The sequence below is a fragment of the Pan paniscus genome, chromosome 15 (genome assembly GCF_029289425.2).
Source record: "Pan paniscus chromosome 15, NHGRI_mPanPan1-v2.0_pri, whole genome shotgun sequence".
NCBI classification, from domain to species: domain Eukaryota; kingdom Metazoa; phylum Chordata; class Mammalia; order Primates; family Hominidae; genus Pan; species Pan paniscus.
The window spans coordinates 97,411,979-97,437,398 of record NC_073264.2 but is presented as its reverse complement, the minus strand read 5'-3'; the positions used below and the strand labels follow the sequence as shown (position 1 = coordinate 97,437,398).

The following is a 25,420-nucleotide window of genomic DNA, read 5'->3' as shown; positions in this document are numbered from 1 at the left end:
TAGACGTTAGAGTTAGGCTACTTGGGGTCGAACTCAAGCTCCACTACTTCTGATCTGTGTGGCTTTGGGGAAGTTACTTAACCTCTCTGTGCTTCAGTTTCCTTCTGTATAAAATGATAATACAATTGGTAGGAGGATTCAGGTGCTTTGAACAGTGTCTCTCTGGCACACGGTAAGTATGATGTAAGACTTAGATATTGTTACCGTTTCTTGAATGCCTACTGTGTGCAAATGCCTGCGCTAGAGAGGAAGGATATGGTCCTTGCTCCCAGGGAGCTCAGAATCCAGTGAGAAGACATCAAACTCTCCACACCATAGAAAAGATAAAAGAAAAAAAAGAAAGATGGCAAACTCTAATATGCAAGAGACCAAACAGTTAATCATCCCAGTCATTTGTTCCTTACAAATGTAAATCAATTTGCTTTGCTCCCCGAGAGATTTGAGTGTCAGTTCACAATGCTGAGGAAAGGAACATGCACCACTGAGAGCACTGTTAGAGTTGGAATTCCTGGTTTTGAAGACACCACCTGGTCTTCTCTTGTTTCTGGGTGTCTGGACTTCTGCTTCCCTGGCATTAAACGCAGATCCGGGGTGGCATCGGGGTAGGTGGGGGAGCCAGCTCCTTTTTAGCCTGATATTTAGGATTGCCTACTTACAAGGAAATTTAATCTTAGAGATACAACAAGGGTCGTATTTAAAAATCAGTTTCAAAAAGGGTGTTGGAGGCCAAGTTTTTTGAGATTTGGAATAACTGAGAAAAATGAACACTAGTGCATCCTTACAGTAAGAATTTCTAAGGCTACCAGAAGAGGACGAACCATTCTTTCAAATTTGGATTCCACTGAAGTATAGAGGAAAACACAACTGCTCAGTGCAAAGTACTCACTTGACTTCCAGAACTATTAACGTGAACATTTTGTCAGCCCAGATGTGGCCCAGTTATTTTCAGTGATGGAGACTTCAAGGCAATCCCTCCATAAACTGTTTAGCATTTAGTAAAAGACGAGTGAAAAAAATGCCAACATCTATGCTATTTTCAATACAGTATCAATGTTCTAATGCTGTAGACAGAAATCCTCCTTCCATTAATAATAAACACTTCAAAGGCCAAATACAGTTTCCCTCACACCTCCATTTCAGTTTAAAGTTTTACTCCCCCTCAACTCCCACTCTTTCAGGACATAACTATTTTCTTGACACCAGATTCCGTTTTAATTTCTTCTTAATTGTCCATACCGCGTTCTATTTGGAAAGCAATCTTAACGTGGCCCAGCCTTTATTTCCATTTGCTTTGGTGCCAATGAACTGGAATTTCAGCCAAATCTCTGCCCTAAAGGTTCACTTTGAGCCACTTAACTTTGCTGCTTCTCCATTTCTGATAAGTATATCTGATGAATAAATCACCATAAGGGGTAACACTGTGTCAATATGGGACACCATTTGAAATTTGGGTAGCTATTGTCAACTGCCTTCCCATAGAAGTTGTATCTATTGACATGCCCACAAAACAGGTTTATTTTTAAATTTTTTTGAAGAGATCTTTAAACAACCCCTTTCAAGAGGCCTTGTCCTGTTTCTGTGTTCTGTTTCGCTTTGGAACGGATCTGTAGTGAATCCCATGTAAGGGTTTGCTTTGAGAGAAAGTGGGTGCAGAATCATGTCTGGGGAAAGAGCAGTCTGCCCCTGATGCCAGCAGGGGGCGCCCGCCCTCTTCTCAGTGGAACTTTGGTTTGGAAATCACCCCCTACCAAGCATGGCACCCGAGCCCGTGCAAATTCCGACCCCACGCGCGGTGGGAAGGACTTGGAAACATCCTAACTATCCTAACTCTTTCACGAGGCTTGTCGGTGACAGCTTCCTCTTAGTCAAGGACACTGCGTGGATTAAAAAGAAAAACATCATTTTATTCCATGGTTAATTTCTCGCTGTAAACATGGGGCTGGGGGCCAGCACACCAGGCCCTCTCTCAACATGAAAATTGCCCCTGGTGGCACTTTCACGGCAGACTGATAAAGCCCATGTTTGGGGCATGAGAGAATAGAAATGTGCTTTGTATACAGATAAAGAGCTTCTGTGGCCTTCTCTGAGGATTGTCTACAGATGGGTGTGAAATAGAAGCCTGCAGAAGCTTCTCTGCCAGATCCCTCTGCTGGAAATGCAGCCCCCACCCTCCCACTCAGGGTGGGATTAGGGTGAGGCAAGTGAGGCTCTCAGCTGGGCGCAAAGTCTAAGGTGGGAGCACATCTGTCATCAAACAATAATGCAAAGTTTTAAAAAACAAAAAGTAATGCAAAAACATCCATGATGAACAAAACCTCAAAATTTTAAATAAAGACATGATTTGACATGGCATCTCCATGCTTGATTTACTTCCCTCAAGGTCACCCTGGTCCCATTGGATCCTGATCGTTCTAAGAACGTTGGCATTTTGTTCATGATGGATGAATCCCATTCTTCCTTTCTCACCGCTTCCCAGGCTTACATTTTCCCTGCCACAAGATTGGCTGTAGGACAGTGAAGGGAAAATCACACTGGAAGAAGCCACAAGGCATTGGCTGGGGGTGTTGTGAAACACCAGGGAAAGACCCCAAAATCAATAATAGCGACTTGTTAGAAGCTGACGCCACGTATTGCACTTACAGAGAGATTCTGCTCTAATGATGTTAGCAAATACTTGTACATGCAATGCATGCCAGAGATGGTTAGGACTGATTGTGCATGGTTGGCTATGTCATCATTCCAGCTGCAGTTTGTGTGATCCTCCTGCTCCCCTGCCATCCCATCAGCGCCTGCCTCCAAGCCTCCCTTTGCTCACTCTTTCCTTCCCAGCACCATGGCCTCCCTCCTTCATTTCATAAAGTCCAATTCTTCAAGGGCTGAAGACCTATTTTTCTAAGAGAAAGAGAGTGAGCTGGATTTTTTAAATTATTATTTTCTTCTTTTCTTTTTCCCCCTTTCCCCCTGTTCCCCACTTCCTACTTAGCTCTTTAGAAATGCAATTTATAACCTTCCCTTCACCAGACACTCATTACAGGGCAAGCTTATCTAACCAAGTACTTGCTTAGAAGCTCCAGAGCCCAGCCCCTCTCCCACCAGGAGACTGCCTCGAGAGACATTAGTCAATTTACAACCTCAAGTATGCCCGCTAGAAAACTCTCTCCCACCTGGACAGTATCTCGAGACAACGGGCCATGTTACAACCTAGTTCTGCTCTGCCAGATGGTTGAGCTGGCACCGCTGCAGGCAGAACTAGGAAGAATCATGTAGACCCCCACCTGCCCGCTCCCTCCCCTGTGTGCCATTCATGCCAAGTCCCACTTTAACAGCCCCTGCTTTCTGCCCCAGAAGCAAAGCAGTACCCTTAAGGCAGGAGCTTGTACTTCTTCCCCTAAGTGAAGCTTTGGAAATAAATCACTTTCTTTATACCAGGCCTTGCTCTTGTTAATTGGACTCTGCCAGCGGCGAGTGATTGAACCTGTGATTCAGTTTCAGTCCTACCACCTCCAAGAAGTCTCTCCAGACAACCAGGCTTTCCTTGAGGCTATTGTTGAATAACTTGATCAGATCAGCTAAAATGTGGTTCTCAGCTGGGGAAGGGGGTGACTTTGCCCCGCAGGGGACATTTGTGATATCTTGAGACATGCTGGTTGCCACTACTAGGAGAGGGAGGCTGCTCTGGGCGTCTAACACATAGAGGCCTGGGATGCTGGTAAACATCCTATAATGCACAGGACAGACGTCCATGACAAAGAACTATCGAGTCCAAAATATCTATAAGGCTAATACACCTTACATCAGAACTCACCAAGATATTAGTAAGGATTTTGTGAAAAATCTCCCATGAATCAGATGTGTAGTTCACCAACAAGCTTTCTCCAAGGGATAACAGATATTTGAAATTTGCATCCTCTATAGTAAGAGATGGACAGGATAATAGGAGCTGGGGTGTGAAGACACTCCTGTTTTCCCTCATGAGTTCTGCACTAAAGAGGCAGACGGTGGAGTCAGTGCACAGGGCCTGCACTCTCCTCTTTATTACTGATAAGGGCTAGGTTGGAAGGTATCACTCAGGCCATGGCCAGAAAATAGACTTTTTGATACTGAATCCCAGAATCAGGCTGACTCATGCAGGCCCAGGCAATGCTGATGACTTCCCCCACTAGGGCAGAGCCTTTAACTCTATGCTTACCTTATGGGCAAGAGAAGACCAATCTGCAGTCAGGTACTTCCCAAAGAGTGAGAATGGAGTAAGGAACTGGGCTCTACAGGCCAGGCCCAATTCCTTTTTTTTTTGAAACTGGATAATCAGAGAAGTCACTCCTCTTCCAGGGAGAGGAGTCAGGGGTGGGGAAGAAGCCAAGGGTTTAGGGAGCAATCCCTCTTCATCAAAACCTGATGAGTTAGTCAGGATGAGCTGAGTTCTGCTGCAGTAACAAAACCCTTGACTCTCTGTGGTTTAAAACAACAAATGTTTATTTTCTCCTCACCTACATGTTTGATGTAGGTTGGTAGGAAACTTTGCTTTTCCTAGTCACTCAGAGGTTCAGGCTGATAAAGTCCCCAGATCTTAATGATATCACTATATTAACATAGCTTTTCAGGTTTTTCTACAGCAGAGAAAGAATGGAGGACTATGATCTTGAATTTTCTTCTGCCTAGAAGTGACACACAATTTTGCTTACATTGGCCAAAGCAAGCAAGAAGCCATTCTTAGTCTCTATAGGGTGAGGAAGTTTAGCACCTTCAACCTCCCATTTTTCAGAAGAGGAGAACTGGAATTCTCAGTGAGCAGTAGTAATGTCTCCCACAGAAGAATGAGGAAGAAGAATTTTCTGCCCTTCACCAGCTCCCAACCCCAAATCAACATTGACCAAATGGCACTTCTATTCAAAAGACAAGCTGCTCAGGAACCATTTTCTAGGGAGCACTGTGTTGGGCTACAGTACTCAGAGTAGAAGAGCTGGCACTTGATCCCAGACCTCACACTGATGAAGTTGCTCTGTCTTGGGGCAAAGCATTCTGGGCCTCAGTTTTTCCATCTATAAAATGGGCATGATGAGCTTTTTCACATCCTGTGAACTCACTGAAGGTGGGATTTTATATTTTACTTTTACAATTTTACTTTTACATGCCATGTATTGGTCACTCAGTAAGTGTTGGACACACAAAGCCATGAATGAAGAAGCTGCTCTGATTCTGTCTTAGATTGTGGAGGTCAGGATTGGAGTACTCCCTAGTCTGCCATAATTTCACCTAACCCATCAGTGGGGTTTTTTTTTGTTTTTTTTTTTTAAGATGGAGTCTCATTCTGTCACCCAGGCTGGAGGGCAGTGGTGCAATCTCGGCTCACTGCAACCTCCATCTCCCAGGTTCAAGCCATTCTCCTGCCTCAGCCTCCCGAGTAGCTGGGACTACAGGCATGCACCACCACGACCAGCTAATTTTTGTATTTTTAGTAGAGATAGGGTTTTATACCATGTTGACCAGGCTGGTTTTGAACTCCTGACCTCCTTGGCCTCCCAAAGTGCTGGGATTACAGGTGTGAGCCACCACTCTCGGCCCCATCAGTGGGTTTTAATTCCATCTGATGTTGGCCTTGTGCTTGCTGCAGCCTCCTGCCCATTCTCCAGAAGCAGAGTGACTAGCTGCCTGGCTGTTGATCACAGATTCATGAGTAAGCCCAGCCAAGACCAGTAGAAGAACCACCCGGCTAAACCCAGCCCAAATGGCCAATTACAGAATTATGAGTTGAGGTGGCTGTTTTAAACCACTAAGTGTGGGAGTGGTTTGTTATGCAACATAGATAACTGATACACTGTGCAAGCCATCATCCATATTCTAGTGAAAGTGATCTCTCTGAAATGCAGTTCCAAACATGCCACTTCCTTGTTCAGTCTTCACTGACTCACATGGCCCAGAGGACAACAGTCACTCCTTGGGATTGGCGTACATCTTCCAGCCCTTGATTTTGTTGGCTGAGAACTTGCATGAGGGAAAGGTTGCAGGTGGCCAACACTCTCATTGTCCTACTTAACTTTAAGATCCAGCTCAAGGAACCCCCTTTCCTTCTGGAACTCCTTGCAGCAGACTTCGTCGCCCCATGACGAGACATCTCACACTGAGGAATGATCTCTTTTCTTTTCTGCCTCCCTTACATGCAGTGAGCTCCTCAAGGGTGAGTGTGCAGTAGATGCTTCCTGGATTCTTGTTGCAGCCTCCTGCCAAGAGATCCTGCAGCTTTGCTGGGCTCCTCCAGAGACCAGGAACCCACGTCATTGAGGGCCATCAGTTCTATCATGGGACAGCTCTGCCTGTCAAAGAGCCCATCCTTAAATTAAGACAGAAAGTGTTTCTCAGGATTTTTTTCTCTTTGGTCCCTTTGGGGTAACACTAAGTGCATTTGTTCCTCTCTCCACATAAGTCTTATCTTCTGTGGTAAGCCCTCTGCTGCCATGTGTCTGGAGGGTGTGCTGTTGCATCCTCTCACCAGTCTGATCCCTGTCTTTGGAATCAGCCAAGAGCTGGACACAATACTCCTAATGGACCCTGTCCAGTGCTAAATTAAGGGAATATGACCTCCCTCATTTTAGAGGCTATACTCCTTTGAATGCAGCTGAGAGCTGGCAGCTATTTTGGCAGCTACAGTACACTGAGCCCCTTGTTGATTGAAGCCCTGAAATGTCTTCCTCTCATACTTGCTGGGTCCCAACCAATCCTTCCTGATAGTTTTCTGTCCCCTGAAGCTCCTGAAAAGTAGGCTTGGCTTCCTGTTTACTGCCTTAAACACAATCCTGGCCATAGGGAGTCTCTGCAATCATCATGGCCACTCAATTGAGACCCCTGGCACTCAGGCCTCTTCTCTGACCTCAGCCTGAGACTGAGACCTGTCACCAGGGCCCAGCGGGCATCTTGGGTCTGAACAGAGCCCTTCAGCAGGAGCCCTGCTTACTCGGTGACCTTGGACAAGTCTGCTTGTCTCTGGACCTTGGTTTCTTCATCTGTAAGGCAGAGTGGTTGAACTTAATGATGCATTCTTTTTAAGGTTTTTAGTAGATTTGCATACAGTGATAAGAAAGATGCCTTGTACTCATTCTTTTTTTTTTTTCTGAGACAGGGTCTCACTTTATTGCCCAGGCTGGAGTGCAATGGCACAATCATGGCTCACTGCAGCCTTGAACCCTGGGCTCTACTGATTTTCCCACCACGTTCTCCCAAGTACCTGATACTACAGGTGTGCACCCCCATGCCTGGCTAATTTTTGTATTTTTACTAGAGACAGGGTTTCACCATGTTGCCTGGGCTGGTCTTTGAACTCCGGGGCTCACGTGATCTGCCTGTCTCAGCCTCCCAAAGTGCTGGGATTATAGGCATGAGCACTGTGCCCGGCCCCATTATTCTTTACTCAGTTTCCCCCAATAGTAACATCTTACACAAGGATCGTGCCATATCACAACCAGGAGAGTGACACGGACACCATTTTTGGGATTTTATTCAGACTGTGCTTTGACATGCATTCATTTCAGTCATAGTTAAAGCCTCTTCTGCTCATAGGAGAAAATGGTTGTTGGTGCTTGCTGGGGTGGCACTGTCCTGGTGTCTCACATACATCTTTGACCTTCCTCTTGTCCTTTCTCGCCTTTCCTTCCCTTTCTTTGCCCATTACCTCTTTCCAAAAAGGGAATAAGGCAGTCAGTCCTTTTGGGTCACTTAATTTTCACACCAACACAGTGAGGCACTGCTCTCCTCATTCCCATTTTACAGATGGGATGCCGAGTTTCGGTGGTCGGCCAGGCCCATGCGGTGGTGGAGTGAGGACTGGAACAGTGGCATGTGTGACTCAGAGACCTGGGCCTCTGACCGGCTGCACTGTGCACTCTGCAGCCCCGCGGTGAGGCCCTTCTTGGGCAGGGGCCTGAGCTGGGGGTGGTCCGGGGAGGCATGAGGGTGCTGAGAAGGAATCAAGGGGGTCTGGAGAAAGGGGCTGGGCACAGGGAAAGAGAAGGGCAGGAAGGAGCTGAAGGTGCACAGAGGCCAGAGCAGAGCTCAGCCGGAGCCAAGGGCTTGGATCAGCCCTGGTTGGATGCCCAGGCTCCTCGGAGTTGTAGTGGGAGCAGGGGTGGGGAGGAACACTTTCCAGGGCTGCTTCCGACCTGCTCCTCATCAAATTTGTGACTCATCTCCGGAGAGCAAGAGCCTGCCTGTGGCCATTGCAACATCAGGGAGTTTCCCCGAGGCTGGGATTTTGAGGGCCTTAGCGCCACCCACTCCCCATGATGGATTGGGGTGATGATGGGGCGGGGTGGGGGCAGTTTTCTTACTTTCCCACTGCAGAGAGCAGTGAAGGCCACATATGGCCCCTGATCATGCGGTTCTGGAGCCCAGGACAGACCCAAAGCTGGGAGCGGATTGGAGTGAAACCTTCTCTCTTTCTACTTGGCCCTTCTCAGGGAGAGAGTGGAAGCCCACATGGGTGCTGGAGCTGGGGATGCTGGAAGACTTTTTGCTAATTCCTCCCTCCACCCCAGGTGTTAGCACCACAGGTATGGCCTGGGCCCGGCCCCATATGGAACACGCCAGGCGAACCTATCAACCAGATCCATGGGAACTCAGATATATTACCTTTTCCCACAGCATCGATCCTTTTAGTTAAGGCAGAAATTTCTCCCTCTGTAAATGAATAACTGGCCTTCCCCATAGAAGGGCAACAGAATTCTACCGTACGGGTTTGCCAGTTTCTCTCCCACTGTGGGGCCATTTGCTGGGCTTTGGTAAACGTTACTTATGTGCGTCTCATAAATCAGGTGTCTGAGTTCTCAGGCTGTGGCTGCAGTCTACCGTTGAATTACATCCCGTGAGCAATGTTGTCCGATTTCACTGGCCAGCACATTCTTCTCGAGTGTGGGATTGGTTTTTGCAAGCCCTCGAAAGGATTTTGATAAGCCACCTGCTTAAGGCCGGCTGAAAAAGAAGAAAGGAGGGCATATGTGGGTCAGCTCACTCGGAATAGAAGAGGAATCAGGTATTATTTTCCCTTTCCCACTCTCTATTCCTGCCTGTTCCTGCCTACTTTTGCCACTTTGCCACAGAGCCTTTGCCCAATGAATTCCTGCCTGGGGGCTTGGAAATCACATTGGTGTTGGAGTCAGATGAGTTGGGTGAATCCAGCCTCTGCCGTCTGAGCAAGCACTGCCTTCCTTAGCCTCCTCTTCCTCACCTAGAAAGTGGACATCCTGAAACAGACCTCACAAGGGAGTCAGGCGATTAAATGAGATGACTGAGCCTACTCCTGTGTGTGGCTGCTGTGAGTCGCACTGGGTGTGCTTGGGCAGGTCTTACTGCTCTCTGTTTCCTAGACTGTATGTGAAGGGATGGTCTGGATCAGGGGTTGCAAACTCAACCTCCCATAGCTGCCATGTGTGTGAACCTGATGGGAGGGCGCCCTGTTCACGGGGCCTCTGCTACACAGCACCAAAGAATTGGAGCCCTGGGGGGACCCCAGAAGGTCAACTCCAAGGGGCCCAGGGATGTTCCTCTCTTTTGTTCACTGCCATATTCTCAGTGCCCAAAACAGTGTCTGACAAAGTAGATGCTTAATAAATATCTGCTGAATGAATGAAATTGAATCAGTGTTGCTGGATCTTCCAAACTTTCAAAAGAAACTGGAAAGCTGGCTCCCAATGGGGAGTTTCAGTACTGGTAACCAACTCAAGAGCCTGGGGGCTTGGAGTTTTCAAAAATACCATGTGGTTCAAATTAAACACATGTGCAGGCTGGATCTTGCCTGTTGGCTCAGCTCCAGGCCTTCTGACGACACTCTGCTCTCCAGCAAACCTGCAGGGGCTGGAGCACTGATCACAGGGTTATCACGGATGAGGTCCCGGTGGCCCAGCCGCTGCCAGCCTCTCAAACCCTGTCTCCAGGCTCCAAGAACATGGCATTCTTTCCATTCCTGGAATGAATGAGTCTTTGCTGCTATTCTGTGAGGACCAGCCCTTCCCGTGCAGCTATGGGGACTGCCATTCTCCCCATTCCCCCAAGTGTCTTGGAGTCCAGTCACTACACCCTCTCCCCCACTCCATGGAAACTGACCTTGGAATGGCCTCCTGGCCCACGGACTCTCTCCTCCCCAGGGCCTGACAGTGTCCCGCCTGCCTGCGGGGGCCCAGGTAGGGCCCACCCACCACCTGACCTCTCCATTCTCTATGTTGTCTCCAACCTCCTTCTTCTTCCCTCTACTTCAGCCACCTGGTGCCAGGGATACACTTGGTCCTTGTCATCTCCTGAGGTGGCTCTGCCTCTGGAATGTTCTATTCAAACATTCCTGCTCTGTGGCTATGCCTTCCTCTCTCTCTTTTAATGAGACAGGGTCTCACTCTGTCAGCCAGGCTGGAATGCAGTGGCACAATCTTGGCTCACTGCATGTAGCCTTGACCTCCTGGGCTCAGAAGATCCTCTTGCCTCAGCCTCCCGAGTAGCTGGGACTACAGGTGCGCACTACCACGCCTGGATAATTTTTGTATTTTTTGTAGAGACGGGGTCTTGGTATGTTGCCCAGGCTGGTCTCAAACTCCCGGGCTCAAGCCATCCACCTGTCTCAGCCTCCCAAAGTGCTAGGATTACAGATTGCACCCTTTGTGGAAACCAGGCTCATGGCTGACTCCCTTCACAGTGTACAGAAGATCACGCCTGGCTCTTCTTCTCTTTCTTGCTGTCACCCAGGTTCTCTCACTATACCCGTCCTTTAACACACTGATCTCACTTCACTTCCTTCTCTCCCTGTGCTCATTTCTTCCCTCTCCATCATTCCCCCGAGTCTGACCAGGATCTCCAACTCCCATGACATATGGCCATCTATCTGGCTAAACCCTACTGCAGAGCAATCCTTTCCTGGATCTGTCGAGCATTATCAGAGTAAATTCACACAACACAGCCACGCTTTCCAGCTTCAATGGGGCCCTCAAAGCCGCCTGGAGCCCACCATCCTTCCTGGGTGAACTGTCTTTGCCAGCTGACCATTGTGGACCCAGCCTGTCCATTCTCCTCCAGCCCCAATTCTCTCCATGACCCGCCTCCTCCTCTGCCATCCTTCAACCTCTCCCTCCTAACCTGTAACCCCACCTGCCTCTGGGCCTACTTTGTTCCTTCTGTCTGGAACACTCCTTTCCCCCATTTTACTTGGCCAGCTTCTCGTTTTTTGGGATTCAGTTTATGTGTCTCTTCCTCCAGGAACCCCTCTCTAACCATCCCTCCCAGCCACCCAGACTGGAGCCCTGCTCTGGTTCTCACGGCACCCCTCACCCTGATGGTGGCGGGCATTCTGCTCTATGACAATCCCTTAATTATTGTCCTGGTTGCTGTGAGTCCCTGGAGGGTAGAGACACTGTTAGGCTCACCGTTGGGTCTCTCATAGCAAGATCCGCACCAATGCATTACACGTTCAATAAGAGCATGCACAAGCATTCTTTTGTGAGCAGCTCACCCTCTACCGCCTCCGCCAGCCCTTCCTTCCTGTCTCCACATATCCAGATTGCACCCTTTGTGGAAACCAGGCTCACGGCTGACTCCCTTCACAGTGTCTTCTCTGCTAACCTGAGAGGGAACCCATCCCCTTTCTCTCTGAAGGCGCAAGATGCTGGATCCGTGGTGTGTTCATGCAATTTCTCATTTCATTTTTTATATTATAATATTTAGATGTATGTAAGTTCCTTGAATATAGAACTTCTAGCTATACCATCCCTGTATTCCTGGCAGTTAGCCTAGAAAGCTTTGAATAGACAAATGGAAGTGTAATAAGAGAGGCCATTACCCGATACTTGTTATTTGTTTCCTGCTGCTGCTATGACAAATTACCAGAAACTCGGTGGCTTAAAATACAAATGGGGCCAGGCACAGTGGCCACGCCTATAATCCTAGCACTATGGGAGACCAAAGTGGAGGATCACTTGAGCCCTTGAGTTTGAGACCAGCCTAGGCAATGCAGGAAGACACCATCTCTACAAAAAATAGAAAAGTTAGCCAGGCATGGTGGTGCACACCTGTAGTCTCAGCTACAGGAGGCTGAGGTGGGAGGATCCCTTGAGTCTGGGAAGTTGAGGCTGCAGTGAGCCGTGATTGTGCCAGTGCACTCCAGCCTGGGTGACAGAGTGAGACCCCATCTCAAAAAAGCAAAGCAAAGCAAAGCAAACAAAGCAAAACAAAACACAAATGTATCCTCTAACAGTTCTGGAGGCCAGAAATCCTAAATCTGTTTCCCTGGGCTGAAGACAGGGAGTTGGCAGGACCCATTCCTTCTGGAGGCTCCAGGGGAGAAGCCATTTCCTTGCCCTTTACAGCCTCTAGAGGGTGCCTGCAATCCTTGGCTCATAGTGGCTGTCCTGAATTCCTCCGGCCTCTGCTTCCATAGTCACATCTCCTGACTCTGAGCCTCCTGCCTCCCTCCTATAAGGACCCTTGTGATTATACAGGGCCCACCTGGATAATTCAGGATCATCTCCCCATCTCAAGACCCTTAATTTGGTAACATTCATCAAGTCCAGGGATTAGGTACCCCCCAATCTACGGGAGTAATCATTTAGCCTATCACAATAGCATTTATTATGTCACAAAGAATTGATAAGAAAGCCAAGCTTCTTGGTTCAATGCTGTTTTAATTCCGCCAGAAAAGTTGGAAGATTTCTTTCCTATGGGATGAAGATATTGGAGCAAGACTTTTAGGGGTGCATTGTTTATAAAGTTCCCAGACCTTGGTCCTGAAGAGCCGGCCCACAAAGACATAAATTACTGGATTCAGGGAGCTGTTAGTGAAGGCAAAGAAGTTGGCCAATTGCAGGCCCAGGTCAATGAAGTCCTCCCAAAAGCAGCCTCGGACTGCTTGCACCTGGAATAAGAATTCCAGGAAGGCAAAGAAGTGGTAAGGGGCCCAGCAGACCAGGAAGGCAACCACGAGCGTGAGGATCAGCGCTGTGGTCTTGCTATCCTTGCGGCCCCCGCACCTTGTCCTGCTGACCTCCTCCTGCCTTCGCAGGGAGGCCAGGATGTGGTAGTTGAAGAAGACGATCGCAGCCAGTGGTAGGAGGAAACCCAGAATATTTAACTCCACAATCCTTGCAAAGTGCCAGGCCTCATGGGGGAGGAGCAGGATGCAGGCGGTGATGTTCAGATCTGGGACGGCTTGGATGGATCGCAGCAGGAATGTGGGGATGCTCAAGAGGCCCCCCACAACCCAGATGAGCACGCAGGTGACCCGGGCCTGCCTCCGCCGCTGCTGCCTCCGGCTGGCCATAGGGTGCACCAGCACGCGGTAGCGGTCCTGGCTGATGGCCACCACCAGGAAGATGCTGATGAACAAATTGGCCTTGATGACCCCGTTGATGACACGGCAGAGGAGGGCTCCGAAAGGCCAGTTAAACTGGTTCCAGATAGTCTCTGCCCAGAAGGGCAAGCCCAAGACAAACACCAGATCAGAGGCTGCCAGGTTGGCCAGGTAGATTTCTGCCACGTTCAGTTGCCGCCGGGGCAGGAGGAAGACCAACAGGACAAAAAGGTTCCCTAGGAGGCCGAAGAAACAGATGGAGATGATAAATGTCGGCAGCACTCTGTGCAGCAGGTCCCAGGCTTCTGGAGCATTGTCACAGGCCGTAGCATTTTGAGGGAAGAGCTGGCTCTGGTTGGAGGATTGGAGCTCTAGAGGGGGCCAGGATGATGCCATGCACAGTGACCTGAAATGAACAGAAGGTAGAATAAAACAGGAAGTGGCAGACTACAGCCTATGAGCCAAACCAACCTGTCACCTGTTTTTGGACAATAAAGTTTTATTGGCACAGAGCCACACCCATTCATGGACGTATTATCTACAGCTGTGTTCATGCTACAAGGGTGAGTCGAGCGCTTGTAACGGAGACTGTCTGGCTTGCAAAGCTGAAGATATTTACCATCTGTTCCTGAGGAGGAAAAGTTTGCTGACCTCTGGTTTAAGGGATGGTGCCTGAGTCCAAATCCCGGTACAATCACTCAGTGTGAGCTACTTAGAACCACTGACTTTTACTTTCCTTTTTAAACATTGGAGAGAATCATGTCTCTCTTGTGGGATCATGGGAGGGCTGTTGTCAGGATCTACAGGGTGCTTAGCTCCGTGCCTTGCATAGAGGAAAGACTTTGGAAGGTAGTGATTAGTCTTAGTAACAACTGTACCATTATTATTATTACTATTAGGGTTTTAACAGGCATTTAATGAGCCTCTACCTCTTGCCAGCCCCTTGCCAGGCACTGGAGATATGCAGGACAGAGCAGCCCCAGCCTCATGGGGCTGCAGACATGGAGGCAGAGGTCATGGCTTGAGATAGAGCTGAGGGAAGCCCGGGAACAGCAAAGGAAGCTGACCTGTTGGGGCTGGGACCAGTGTGGTGGCCGGGGTGGGGACAGTGCTAGGAGGTTCCTCTTACAGGCTTGAAAAACATGAGTATTGGCCGGGTGTGGTGGTTCACACCTGTAATCTCAGTACTTTGGGAGGCCAAGGCAGATGGATCAGATGAACCCAGGAGTTCAAGGCCAGCCTGGGCAACATGGTGAAATCCTGTCTTTACAAAAAATACAAAAATTAGCTGGGCATGGTGGTGCATACCTGTGGTCCCAGCAACTCGAGAGGCTGAGGTGGGAGAATCGTTTAAGCCTGGAAGGTCGAGGCTGCAGCGAGCTATGATTGTGCCACTGCACTTCAGTCTGGGCCGACGGACTGAGACCCTGTCTCAACAACAACAACAACAAAAAAAAAAAAAAAAAAGGAGAGAGAGAGAGAGAAAAGATAAAAGAGAAAGGAAAGCATGAGTAATAAATAAGGATAACAACTAACATCTGTTAGATGGTATTAATGGTCTGTGTTCCAGGCGCCATTCTAAGTGTTTCACATTTAAGTATTTTCTCATTTAATCTTCCTGGCAGCCATTCAAGGTAGGGGCCATTGTCATCTCCAGTTGGCCAATTAGAAAATTGAGTGCTGAGACCCGGAGTCGCCTGTCTGAGGTCACACAGCTGGTCAGTAGGGCCTGGATTCAAACCCAGGCAGTCTGATTCAAGAGCCTGATTGAGATCCTGTGCTTCTGTCTGCTCTCTTCTGCTGCACCTGTCCCCACTCGGTGAATGACAAAGCCAGGCTCAGAGAAGTTAACCAGCTTGTCGGAGAAGACCTAGGTGGTGGTTACAGTGCTACGCCAGGAACCTTGGTCTGCATGGACCCCAGAGGCCGTGCTCACAGCCATGCAGCTGACTGGCCTCCCACGCTTGCTGGAGGAGCTACAGCTGGTGGGTACAGTGTACACTATGAACCTTGGTCTGCATGCACCCCATAGCTCATGTTCATAGCCACGCAGCTGACCTGCCTCCCATGCTCCCATGCTGAGTTTCACCGGGAGAGGGATAGAAAGCTCTGTCTCTTTCCACAGGGAGGACTGCATCTCCCAGCCCTCTGCGATCCCACAAGGGGTAGATCCCATCCTGTGCTCATGGCTTCGTGGCCTCCTGCTGGCAAAACCGGCCACAGCCAACTCAGGGATCCACAGAATACTATCTGCAGAATGAGCAGCTGCCTACACTGCAGGATTTATGCGGCTCCAGACAATCTTCAGAGCCTAAACATTCTTCCCCAGCTTGGATAGGTTAATATACGCCCAGTGCTTGGCAGGGTTCCTGACTTATTGTAAGCACGTGGCAAACATTAGTTGTCACCATCATGATTGTTATTAATGGGTGACACCTGAGATTCCTTCAACCCCGCAAAGCCTCACAGATACCAACAAAAGCTATTGTGTAGCAGAGAATTAACCTTGGAAGAGCATATTTGGCTGTGTAACCTCGGGAGAGTCAGTTCATGTCTCTGAGCCTGACTTTCCTCATCTAAGGAAGACATGATGTCCTCAAGAGGCCCTTCTAGCTCTGACATTCTGTCATGTCACTCACATGGAGTTATTCACACCGGGGTATAATTCACTGGTTCCTCCAGTTATTTAGTTGCTGAACAAGTATTTACTGAGAATGTACTATGTGCCAGGCACTGTTCTAGGTATTTAGGACAAAGCAGTGAATACAGCAGGCAAAAATCCCTGCTCTCAGTGTGCGTATAAGCCTAGCAGGAGGAAGAAGTTGATAAACAATACACACACTAAATAAACATGCTGGCGGGTGACAGCTGGGGAGAGTAGCAGCGCAGGTGGTGAGAAGCGATCAAGTGATCAAACTCTAGAGGTGTTTTGGAGGTAGTAACACCGTGATTTTCAGTTGGATCTGGGTGGGAGAAAGGAGAAATCGGACAATGCCAAGGTTTTTGGACTGAACACTGGGAAGTATGAAGTTGTCATCAGCTGAAATGAAGGTGACAGAATGAAGATGAAGCAGTTTTTTTTGTGGGGGGTGGGGAAGAACAGGAGTTCAACTTTGGAATTGTTAAGGTTGAGATATAAATTGGACATCACATGGGGACATCCGGCAGGCAATTAGATAGACAAGTGTGGTATTCAGGGACAAGATCTGGGATGATGAGACCTAACTGGGAGTTGTAACTATAGGAATGGCATTTAAAGCCACAAGGCTGGATGAAATCACCAAGGGAGAGAGTAGATAAAAGAGCAGAAGTTGCACAGCTGCCGGTTGACAGATCAACAGGAGACACGGGAAATTATGATTTGGTGGTTGTGAAATGTCCATGGCACATGGAAGCTGAGCAGTCCCCACCCAGAGCATAATATGGAGGAGGCTGGAGGCTCTTGTTACAATAGTTTGGTCATTTTTTGCAGGGCATACATCCAAAACTATGTGTATTTTATCATTTGGCAATACTTAAAGAATTTGCAATAAACCCTTTTGGAGTGATGAGCTAAAAAACAAATATTTAATGGAAATTTAAGTACTGCACTTCTGTTGCTCAAGGAAGTTGTTGATGAGCAGATAGCTTGCATAGAACGTTTGTTGACATTTGCATCACTATGGGGTCTGTAGCAATTTCACTGATTGCAAGAAAACCTAAGACACAGAGCTGCTACTTTAGAAATTAGTAATTTTAAGAACATTGCACCAGGCTGGGCGTGGTGGCTCAAGCCTGTAATCCCAGCACTTTGGGAGGCCGAGGCAGGTGGATCATGAGGTCAGGAGTTCAAGACCAGCCTGGCCAAGATGGTGAAACCCTGTATGTACTAAAAATACAAAAACTAGCTGGGTGTGATGGCAGGTGCCTGTAATTCCAGCTACTTGGGAGGCTGAGGCAGAGAATTGCTTGAACCTAGGAGGCAGAGGTTGCAGTGAGCTGAGATCGCACCAGTGCACTCCAGCCTGGGTGACAGAGCGAGACTCTGTCTCAAAAAAAAAAAAAAAAAAAAAATTGCACCCTAAGACACAGTTCTCATCCATGTAGCTGCAAAAGATGCTGATATAAGATCATTCTGAGAGGCATGACTTTTCCCTTAGATCAAATCTTTAAGTTAACTCAGCTCACATTTAATTCCAGCTTTTCTTGTGCACGTGCAACAGTGGAAGTGATGGCTGACTGTGTGTTGGCTCCATAAGAAGAACATCACAGAAAGCAAAATGGTGCCAGCTCAACACCAGTATCCTTGGACTCTTCAGACAGAAAAACCTGTTAATTCCAATCACAATTCATTCTTTCATTCAGCTTATGGAAGCGAAGCAGGGCTTTGGGACATTCATTCTGGCAAAGTGAAACAACTGACTTTTTGTGAATGCTATTTAAGTTGTTTAAATTTTCCACATTGGAAATAAAGTCATTGCATTTTTGTGAGGATAAAACACAAATTGTGGTGGAGTCCAGCGTCATGGTAACAATAATATTCCTACTAAATTAAGACACTAATGAAACAGAAATGTGATTGGAACAGGTCATGGTGCACACACAATTTGTTATTGCATATAAATAAATGTCAATATTCTATAAATTGAAATAGATGTACGTGACAAAATTTACAAAATGTTAAAACATATGCACAGATTTACTGAACTACAAACTTGTGATAAAGTTGTTCATGAATTTTTTTAAAAAACTGGACTTTCACATGTGTTTTCTCTTTTATTTTCCCATTATCAATCAATTTTAGTGGACATTGAGTCTCAGCATCCTAAAATGTTATTAAACAGTGTATTAAAACAGATCTATAAATTTTTGTTGAATTTTGTTCCAAATCAGTTGGAAATATTTAGTCAAGTTATTCAATGAATAGAGCAGCAAAACGTCAACTTTCAAAGCTTTTAGTGAATTATAAATATTGAAAACAAAGCTGGTATGCAGAAAAATTATAAAATGTATCAGAAAATGATCAAAATCAAATGCTGTACAAGAGTTAATTTTGAAATTCTAAAATGAGCTCTGGAACATTTCAGCTTGTGGGAAGAATCGTTTTAATTGGATAAATTCATGTTCTGTACGAAATGAGATGAAATTGAGAAAGCCAATGATTTTTTTTTTTTTGCAGTATCTGAATCTGACAAAACATTCAAAACTTATAAGTAGGTACAACTTATTTGAAAGGTTTAATCTGGTTAAAAAAAAATACGTGTGGGCTGGGCACGGTGTGGCTCATGCCTGTAATCCCAGCACTTTGGGAGGCTGAGGCAGGTGGATCACCTGAGGTCAGGAGTTCAAGACCAACCTGGCCAACATGGTGAAACTTCGTCTCTACTGAAAACACAAAAATTAGCCGGGCATGGTGGCAGGCGCCTGTAATCCCAGCTACACGGGAGGCTGAGGCAGGAGAATTGCTTGAACCTGTGAAGTGGAGGTTGTGGCGAGCCAAGATCGCACCACTACATTCCAAACTAAGGCACAAAGACAGCACCTGTGAAAATATCTGGGCTAAAATATTTATGCAATTCCATATGCAAAGAATTGGACTTGAGAACAGCCTCTGCCTGGCAGAATTTGCTGAGAGCTTATCACTCAGAACCTGCACAGGGAACATTTTCTCAATATATTATGGTTCAAGAGAAGAGTCAATTGAAGGTACTAATTTAAATTTGTTAATTGTAAAATTTGTGGAAAAAAGATTTCAGGCAATTATATGGAAAAATTAAAAATAACAAGACCCCACTGAAGAAAATACATTCCTGTGAAAAATGCCAATGACATGGTATCAGTCAGGTACAAGAAACTGTAGCATGTGAATATACAACAAGAACAATTATTTTGCTTATCTTATTTTTAAATGTTCAGTTGATTAACATAAACATGTTTTATTTGGCTTTAATATTCATAGGTGTATGCATATATATTTAAAGACTTTTTTTGAAAATAGTTTTTATCGAGAACTACTTTATAACACCATCAATATAATATAACCATTTTGTTGGACTTTTTTCCCCTTCCTTCCTTCCTTCCCTTCATTCCCTCCTTCTCTCCTTCCCTCCCTACCCTCCTTCCCTCCTTCCTTCCTTCCTTCATCCCTCCCTTCCTCCCTCCCTTCTTCCCTCCCTCCCATCCTGCTTTCCTTCCTTCCTTCCTTCCCTTCCTTCTTTCCTTCCTTCCTTCTTTCCTCTCTCTTTCTACCTATAAATACTAATTTTTGGGGGAAATAATTTTTGACTATTGGGGTGCCCCGGCAGTGTGCACACACATGGCCTGACCATCCCTCTCCTAGCTATCTCTAATGATGGCCAGGAAGCTGAGGTCTATGGTGACAGAGGCTGGCAGGTGGGAATCTGTAGAATTCCCCGGCGATTGGTTGGGATTTCTCAGGGAGAAAGGAGGCGAGGTCCTGACCTGTGGTGGAGGGGCTGGGGCATTGAGAGTTTGAGAAGAGATGGGAGGGTGTTGAGCACTGATATGGTTTGGCTGTGTCCCCACCCAAATCTCATCTTGAGTTGTAGCTCCCATAATTCTCTCGTGTTGTGTGAGGGACTTGGTGGGAGATAATTGAATCATGGGGATGGAGAACAAAGCCAAGCCAATATCTTGACTTTAGCTCAGCGAGACTGAGTTTGAACTCCTGATCTCCAGAACTGTAAGATAATAACTTGCATCGTTTTAAGCCACTAACTTTGTGATAATTAATTATAGCAGCCTTAGGAAACCAGCACAGGGGGTGAGGCTGCACCCTGCCCAGGAAGCCAGAGACGACCAGCTACGCAGGGACTTTAGCTCGAACCTGATTAGGTCAGTGGACACCGCCCCCATCCCCAGGACGGGGAGGTGGCTGGGGCCACTGCAGCCACAGCATGTGTCTGCTCACATGGGGCTTATTTTTAAAGGGATTGTCCTCACCTGCTGCTGTCTGTGTTTATAAAGTTGGCCAGAGAGGAGAAATCTTCCTTTGCCAGTTTTTAGCCTTAGCTCTGATATTTGCCTGGAACATAGTAGGTGCTCAATAAACAATATCTCTGGATATTGTTAGTAATATGTGACCCTATTTGAAGAACTCAGAAGGGGCACTGGGCAAGTCTACAAGAGATGGCAATTCTGTAATTCCTGTGTGGTATTTTCTGAATTCTGCACATTTTAACCTAGGCTATGAGAGAGTGTGACTTTCTTCAACAAATTAGTTAATTCTTCAAATTGACTCCAATTTCAACAGCATGGTGATGTTAAAGGCATTGGAAATTCAGCCACAGATGTTAAAGACCGTCAGCACGGTCACATAGTAAGATGCTACTTTCAAGCCAAGAATAACCCAACCAGTTATTGGTCTTATAAAATCTTGTAAGCCATCCCAGAGAGACTAATTTAATTTTTATGATTCAGAATTTGCAGGCTGTAACTGGTCAGTCCATGCGAACTCTGGTGGCTGCATTCAGCCCTGACATGTTTCACCTGACTTTGATATAAGGAGCTACTGGAACCTTCCTACCAGTTCTAAAACCTTTCCCTCCTCCTCCTGTTCTGGAAAAGCAATTAAGACCCAAACTAGGCATGAAATAAAAGTCTCTTAAATTGATTTAGAATTATTTTTAAAAAGTACCCTCACAGAAGTGGAATATTTTGCCAATAGGTATGTAAAAGGAAGTTTTTTGTTTTTCTAAGAGACACAGATTTCCTCTCATATTGTACTCTCATAAAAGAAAAAAAAAGGTGGTCATTTACTTACTCAGGCAGAAAATGAAGGCGTTCACAACTGTAGTTGGGTTTTCTGATAGTGAGAGCTGCTTTTGGAGGAGTTTTCTCTTCTGGGAAGTGCTGTGGAGATGTGGTCGCTTTAAATTATATAACCTCCGCTCCAGTGATGTCATTGTGGGGATTGCCGCAAAAGTGAGTCTTTCGGGACTCACTCCAAGTGGATTTGGAAGGAAAAATCCACTCTCATTTCACTTTGCACTTTAGGGATGATGAGAGATTATTCAGCTACCATCTCCCCCTTTACTTTGGTACCATCTGCAGAAGCCTGCAATCCTGCCCAAGACCTGTATGTTGGCAAACACGCCCTAAAAACACGTTTTGACATCACCAACTTGCCCCAAGCCTCGCAAAGTGTCAGTGAACATTGAGGGATGGCTTTTGGCCCCTTCACTATTGGCTTCTGAATGTCTGGGGCTCTGCAGCAGTTTTTGTGGGAGCCACTTCGAATGGCCTCTTTTGAATTTTGGTCATGAAAGATACATCGCCAAGAATCCATCAGAGTGGACCCATCACACAAACAGAGAGCTAGGAAAACGTTTGACTCATGCAATGTTCAGAGTTGAGTAAGACCAGATACATTTTTTCCTAATCCTCCTTGGCGTCTCTCAAATTATGTCTGCATGGGTCAAGTTGAACTACTCAAGACCTCATGTTTCAGACAGTAAGATATTTTTGGCTTTGAGAATCAGGTGACAAGATTCTCCAACTGAAGGCCCCTTACCTGTCATCTTACAAATTAAGATCTTTCCAGGCCACCCCCTACACGTAGGAGAACTCATTCATGCCAGAATTCAGGACTTCGAGTCTGACTTCTGGAAAGGTGACCCTCCAAATGTTTGGAGCAGAAGGTGTCACCTCTGTCTTTAGAATCTTGCCTTTTGCTTGTGTTCCCTTTTTCTGCTAGTGACATCTCAGCGGGAGCCAACTGCATTTCAAGTTTTCCTGCTGTCTTCTCCTGTTGCTGAAGACCTTAAAACTGTGGAAGTAGGTGGAACAAATAGCATTCTGAGGCTCAGTAGCGGATGTACATTTCAGGGAAGAAGCTGGAATTTGCCTTAGAGGATAGGATGGTCCCTTCCTATCAGGAGAGACCTCCTGGGTGGGATTTTTAATAAAAAAAAATTGTCAACAGGCAAGCATCTTCCATCATTCCCGGGATAGATCTGAACCGGAGGAAGGCTCCAAATCTTAGCCTTTCCTGTTACTTAGTAATGTAGGCGGGGGTCTCTCCAGCCCGTGGCTGGCTTATTCTCCCTTCAGTATGAGTTTAGACTATACTGTTTCTGAGAAGCATTTGTTCTTAGGAGATGTCTCCCTGTTTATTCACCCAGGAGTGCGTATAAGGCCAGCTCTGCCACAAAGAGCACGTGCAGGTCTCATCTCTGCTTTGCCTCTTGCTGGAAGACAGTCTGTGAAGAGAGCTGGCCTGAGCTGGACTTCGGAGTTGCATCTGGCTGCCTTGCCAAGGTGGTGGAGGGCGGAAAGGAAAGTTCTTTAAGAAGACCCACGTTTCCCCTTGTTGCTCATCTCCACGGGAAATGCGAGACGGGCCCGGGCTCAGGTGAGCAGAGGGTCTCCTACTGTCTCTGGGGCCAAGGGAATGGGGCTGAGGGCAGGAGGAGGGGACCCCAAATCTGTGAAAGAAAAGCAGGTCCCTATAGTGTGGCAGAAGACAGCAGGGGACTAAGAAGTGGGTAGGCACTGAGGGCCCTCTTCTGAGGCTTCGCTTGCCTTTTTTCTTTTTTTTTGAGACTGAGTTTCGCTCTTGTTGCTCAGGCTGGAGTGCAATGGAGCGATCTCGGCTCACTGCAACCTTCGCCTCCTGGGTTCAAGCGATTCTCCTGCCTCAGCCTCCCGAGTAGCTGGGATTACAGGCACACACCACCACACCCAGCTAATTTTGTATTTTTAGTAGAGACGGGGTTTCTCCATGTTGGTTAGGCTGGTCTCAAACTCCCGACCTCAGGTGATCCACCCACCTTGGCCTCCCAAAGTGCTGGGATTACAGGCGTGAGCCACCGTGCCCGGCCAATGCTTGCCTTTTCTGAATTTAGTTGTTTGTAATTCCCACAGCCTCTATAAGGTTTGGTTAAACCTTACAGTCTGATGTGTGCTGTGCTTGATGAAGTCCCCTGGGTACTTGGGTGAAGAGGTGGTCACAGAGGATAAAGGCCTGCCTCTGGAAATAGAGGACAGGCCAACCTTCCCTGGGGTGTCCTAAATACTAGTGAGGGGGCACTCCAGGCAGCCTGGACTCCCTGTAGTATGCGTGGGCTTGGGTCATACTGGATGTGTATTCAAGGGAAGGTGAGCTCTGGAGTTTGAGGCCCCTGGGGACATGCAGTCCCAGTGCCCACTGTGACATCAAGGGCCACTTTTCAGTTCTCTCATCCATCAGTCCTGGAGTTTTTTTCTCCTTTACTTTTCTAGTCATATCCAGCAGGTTCTTCAAAATGAAAGACTCTAGTACATGTCACCCAGCAGACCTCTACAAATAGCACCCAGATGCTGAGCCTCTCCAGGGTTCGTTCTTAGTCCTTACACGACATCTGATGTCTCCAGTATTCTCCCAATTGTAGACGGAGGACAGAAAGCCACAGCTGGGCAGAATTCTTGCCAGGATGAAATGCAGCACCCTCACTGTGGTCCAGCTCGTGTCCTTTCACCCCCGACCAAGGCTGTTGGCGGTCACACCTTTCTTCCCATCACAGGGTTTAGAAACTCATGCAACGTACATACAAGTCTGCAACAAAGGACTGTAAACCAATCTCCTGGCTTTCTGATTCCTTTCCTTCAGTCTATCCTTCTGCTGGATTAATATTCTGGAAACGCCCAGTCTATCCTTCTGCTGGATTAATATTCTGGAAACACCTGGATTTTGTCATGCCACAGGACAACGACCCAACCCCTTGGAATTCAAGAGCTCCCCAACAGTCTTGCTGTAACACCCAGAGCCACCCTCCATGCTGAGCGAGTGACTCATGGGCTCTGAATGCATCCTGCTTGTGAGCATTTGCTGAAAATGACCACCTCCTCCTCGCACTGTTCAGTGTTCATCCATCACTCAAGTCCTAGTGTAATCCTCTGCTTTTCTCTAAGCACGGGGCCTGAGTGCTTTCCCCTTTATTTTAAAAACACATATGGGGCACCCAGCTGGTGCCAGGCAAATGCCACCCTAGAAGAGCGTGCGTGTCTAGCACATAGGAAGCGGGGAATCGATGGGGTGAACAGACGGTGTCTAAGTGTAAGGGGGGAGGTAAGCAGAAAATCCCAAATATACATTTAGCAAAGCACAAACACTTGGAGATCTACAGGATGACAGGGTGGACATGAGCACGTCCTGGGCATTCAGGCAGCTCCAGGTGCTGCCATGGCCTGGCAGCCAGCCCAGAAGTGAAGGGTCCTGGGTGCTGGCTCTGGGGTGGGAAGGTGCGCACTTAGCAGATAAAGCTCCACTGGGCCAGGGGTTCCTCCCCGCCCTTGTGTGGCCCTGCTTTGGGAGATGAAGGCCTTCTCGCCCAGGCAGAGCAGGGGATCACGAGACCTTCCTCCTTAGGGAGCCTCGAGAATCCCAGGAGTGCACATGCTCTCAGAAGGGGCTTGTACCAGGAAAATCAGCTGCATTTCTCTGTCTCCTAAAGCCGAAGCCAGGCCGTCTCACGTCTCTTCTCGAACTCCTCTGTTGCTGTCTCAGGCCCAGGAAAACAGAGACCTTACAGCGGCAAGGTTGCACATGCGCAGACCCAGCTGTCTCCCAGACCACATGCGCAGACCCAGCTGTCTCCCAGAGCACATGCGCAGACCCAGCTGCCTTCCAGAGCACACGCGCAAACCCAGCTGTCTCCCAGGGCACATGCACAGACCCAGCTGCCTCCCAGAGCACTCGTCTCATGGTGCCTGGCTGCCCTGGCTTCCTCGAGCTGTGTTTTTTGTTTTTTGACACAAGGTCTCACTATGTCGCCTAGGCTGGTCTCAAATTCCTGGGGGCCCAAGCCATCCTCCCACCTCGGCCTCCCAAAATGCTGGGATTACAGGCACTCCCCACTACGCCCAGCCTTTCCTCTCTGTTTTGAATGTACCACCTCCTCCCCCACCTCAGGGCCTTTGCACTGTCCGTTCCCCTACACGGAGCACCTTCCCATTGAGAGCCCCACGCTTGCTCCCCCAGGTCCTTCTGGTCCTCACCAATCCTCCCTTGTCAGAGAGACCTTTCCTGAAATAACCTCTCCTCCTCTTGGCCTGCTCCACTGCTCTTCACAGCCCTATTGCCACCTGCTCCACCAGGCAACGGATTTATCTCTTTTGATTAGGTTCATC

General features: G+C 47.5%; 1 protein-coding gene across 4 annotated transcripts; it reads right to left on the bottom strand.

Annotated features, from left to right (window-relative positions):
• Positions 1 to 12,632: 12,632 nt before the first annotated feature.
• Positions 12,633 to 24,823, bottom strand: BDKRB1 (bradykinin receptor B1). Of its 4 annotated transcripts, XM_034938083.3 has the most exons (3): positions 21,075 to 24,823; positions 14,621 to 14,739; positions 12,633 to 13,718 (listed from the first exon to the last, which is right to left on the bottom strand). In XM_034938083.3, exon 3 carries the CDS (start codon positions 13,706 to 13,708, stop codon positions 12,647 to 12,649), a length of 1,062 nt encoding a protein of 353 aa, XP_034793974.1. In that variant the 5' UTR covers positions 13,709 to 13,718; positions 14,621 to 14,739; positions 21,075 to 24,823; the 3' UTR covers positions 12,633 to 12,646. The 4 variants fall into 4 exon arrangements, with proteins under 4 accessions (XP_034793974.1, XP_063452185.1, XP_054953519.1 ...); XM_063596115.1 differs by lacking the exon at positions 14,621 to 14,739 and having other exon boundaries at positions 21,075 to 24,795; XM_055097544.2 differs by having other exon boundaries at positions 12,633 to 14,739; positions 21,075 to 23,174.
• Between the last annotated feature and the right edge of the window lie 597 nt (positions 24,824 to 25,420).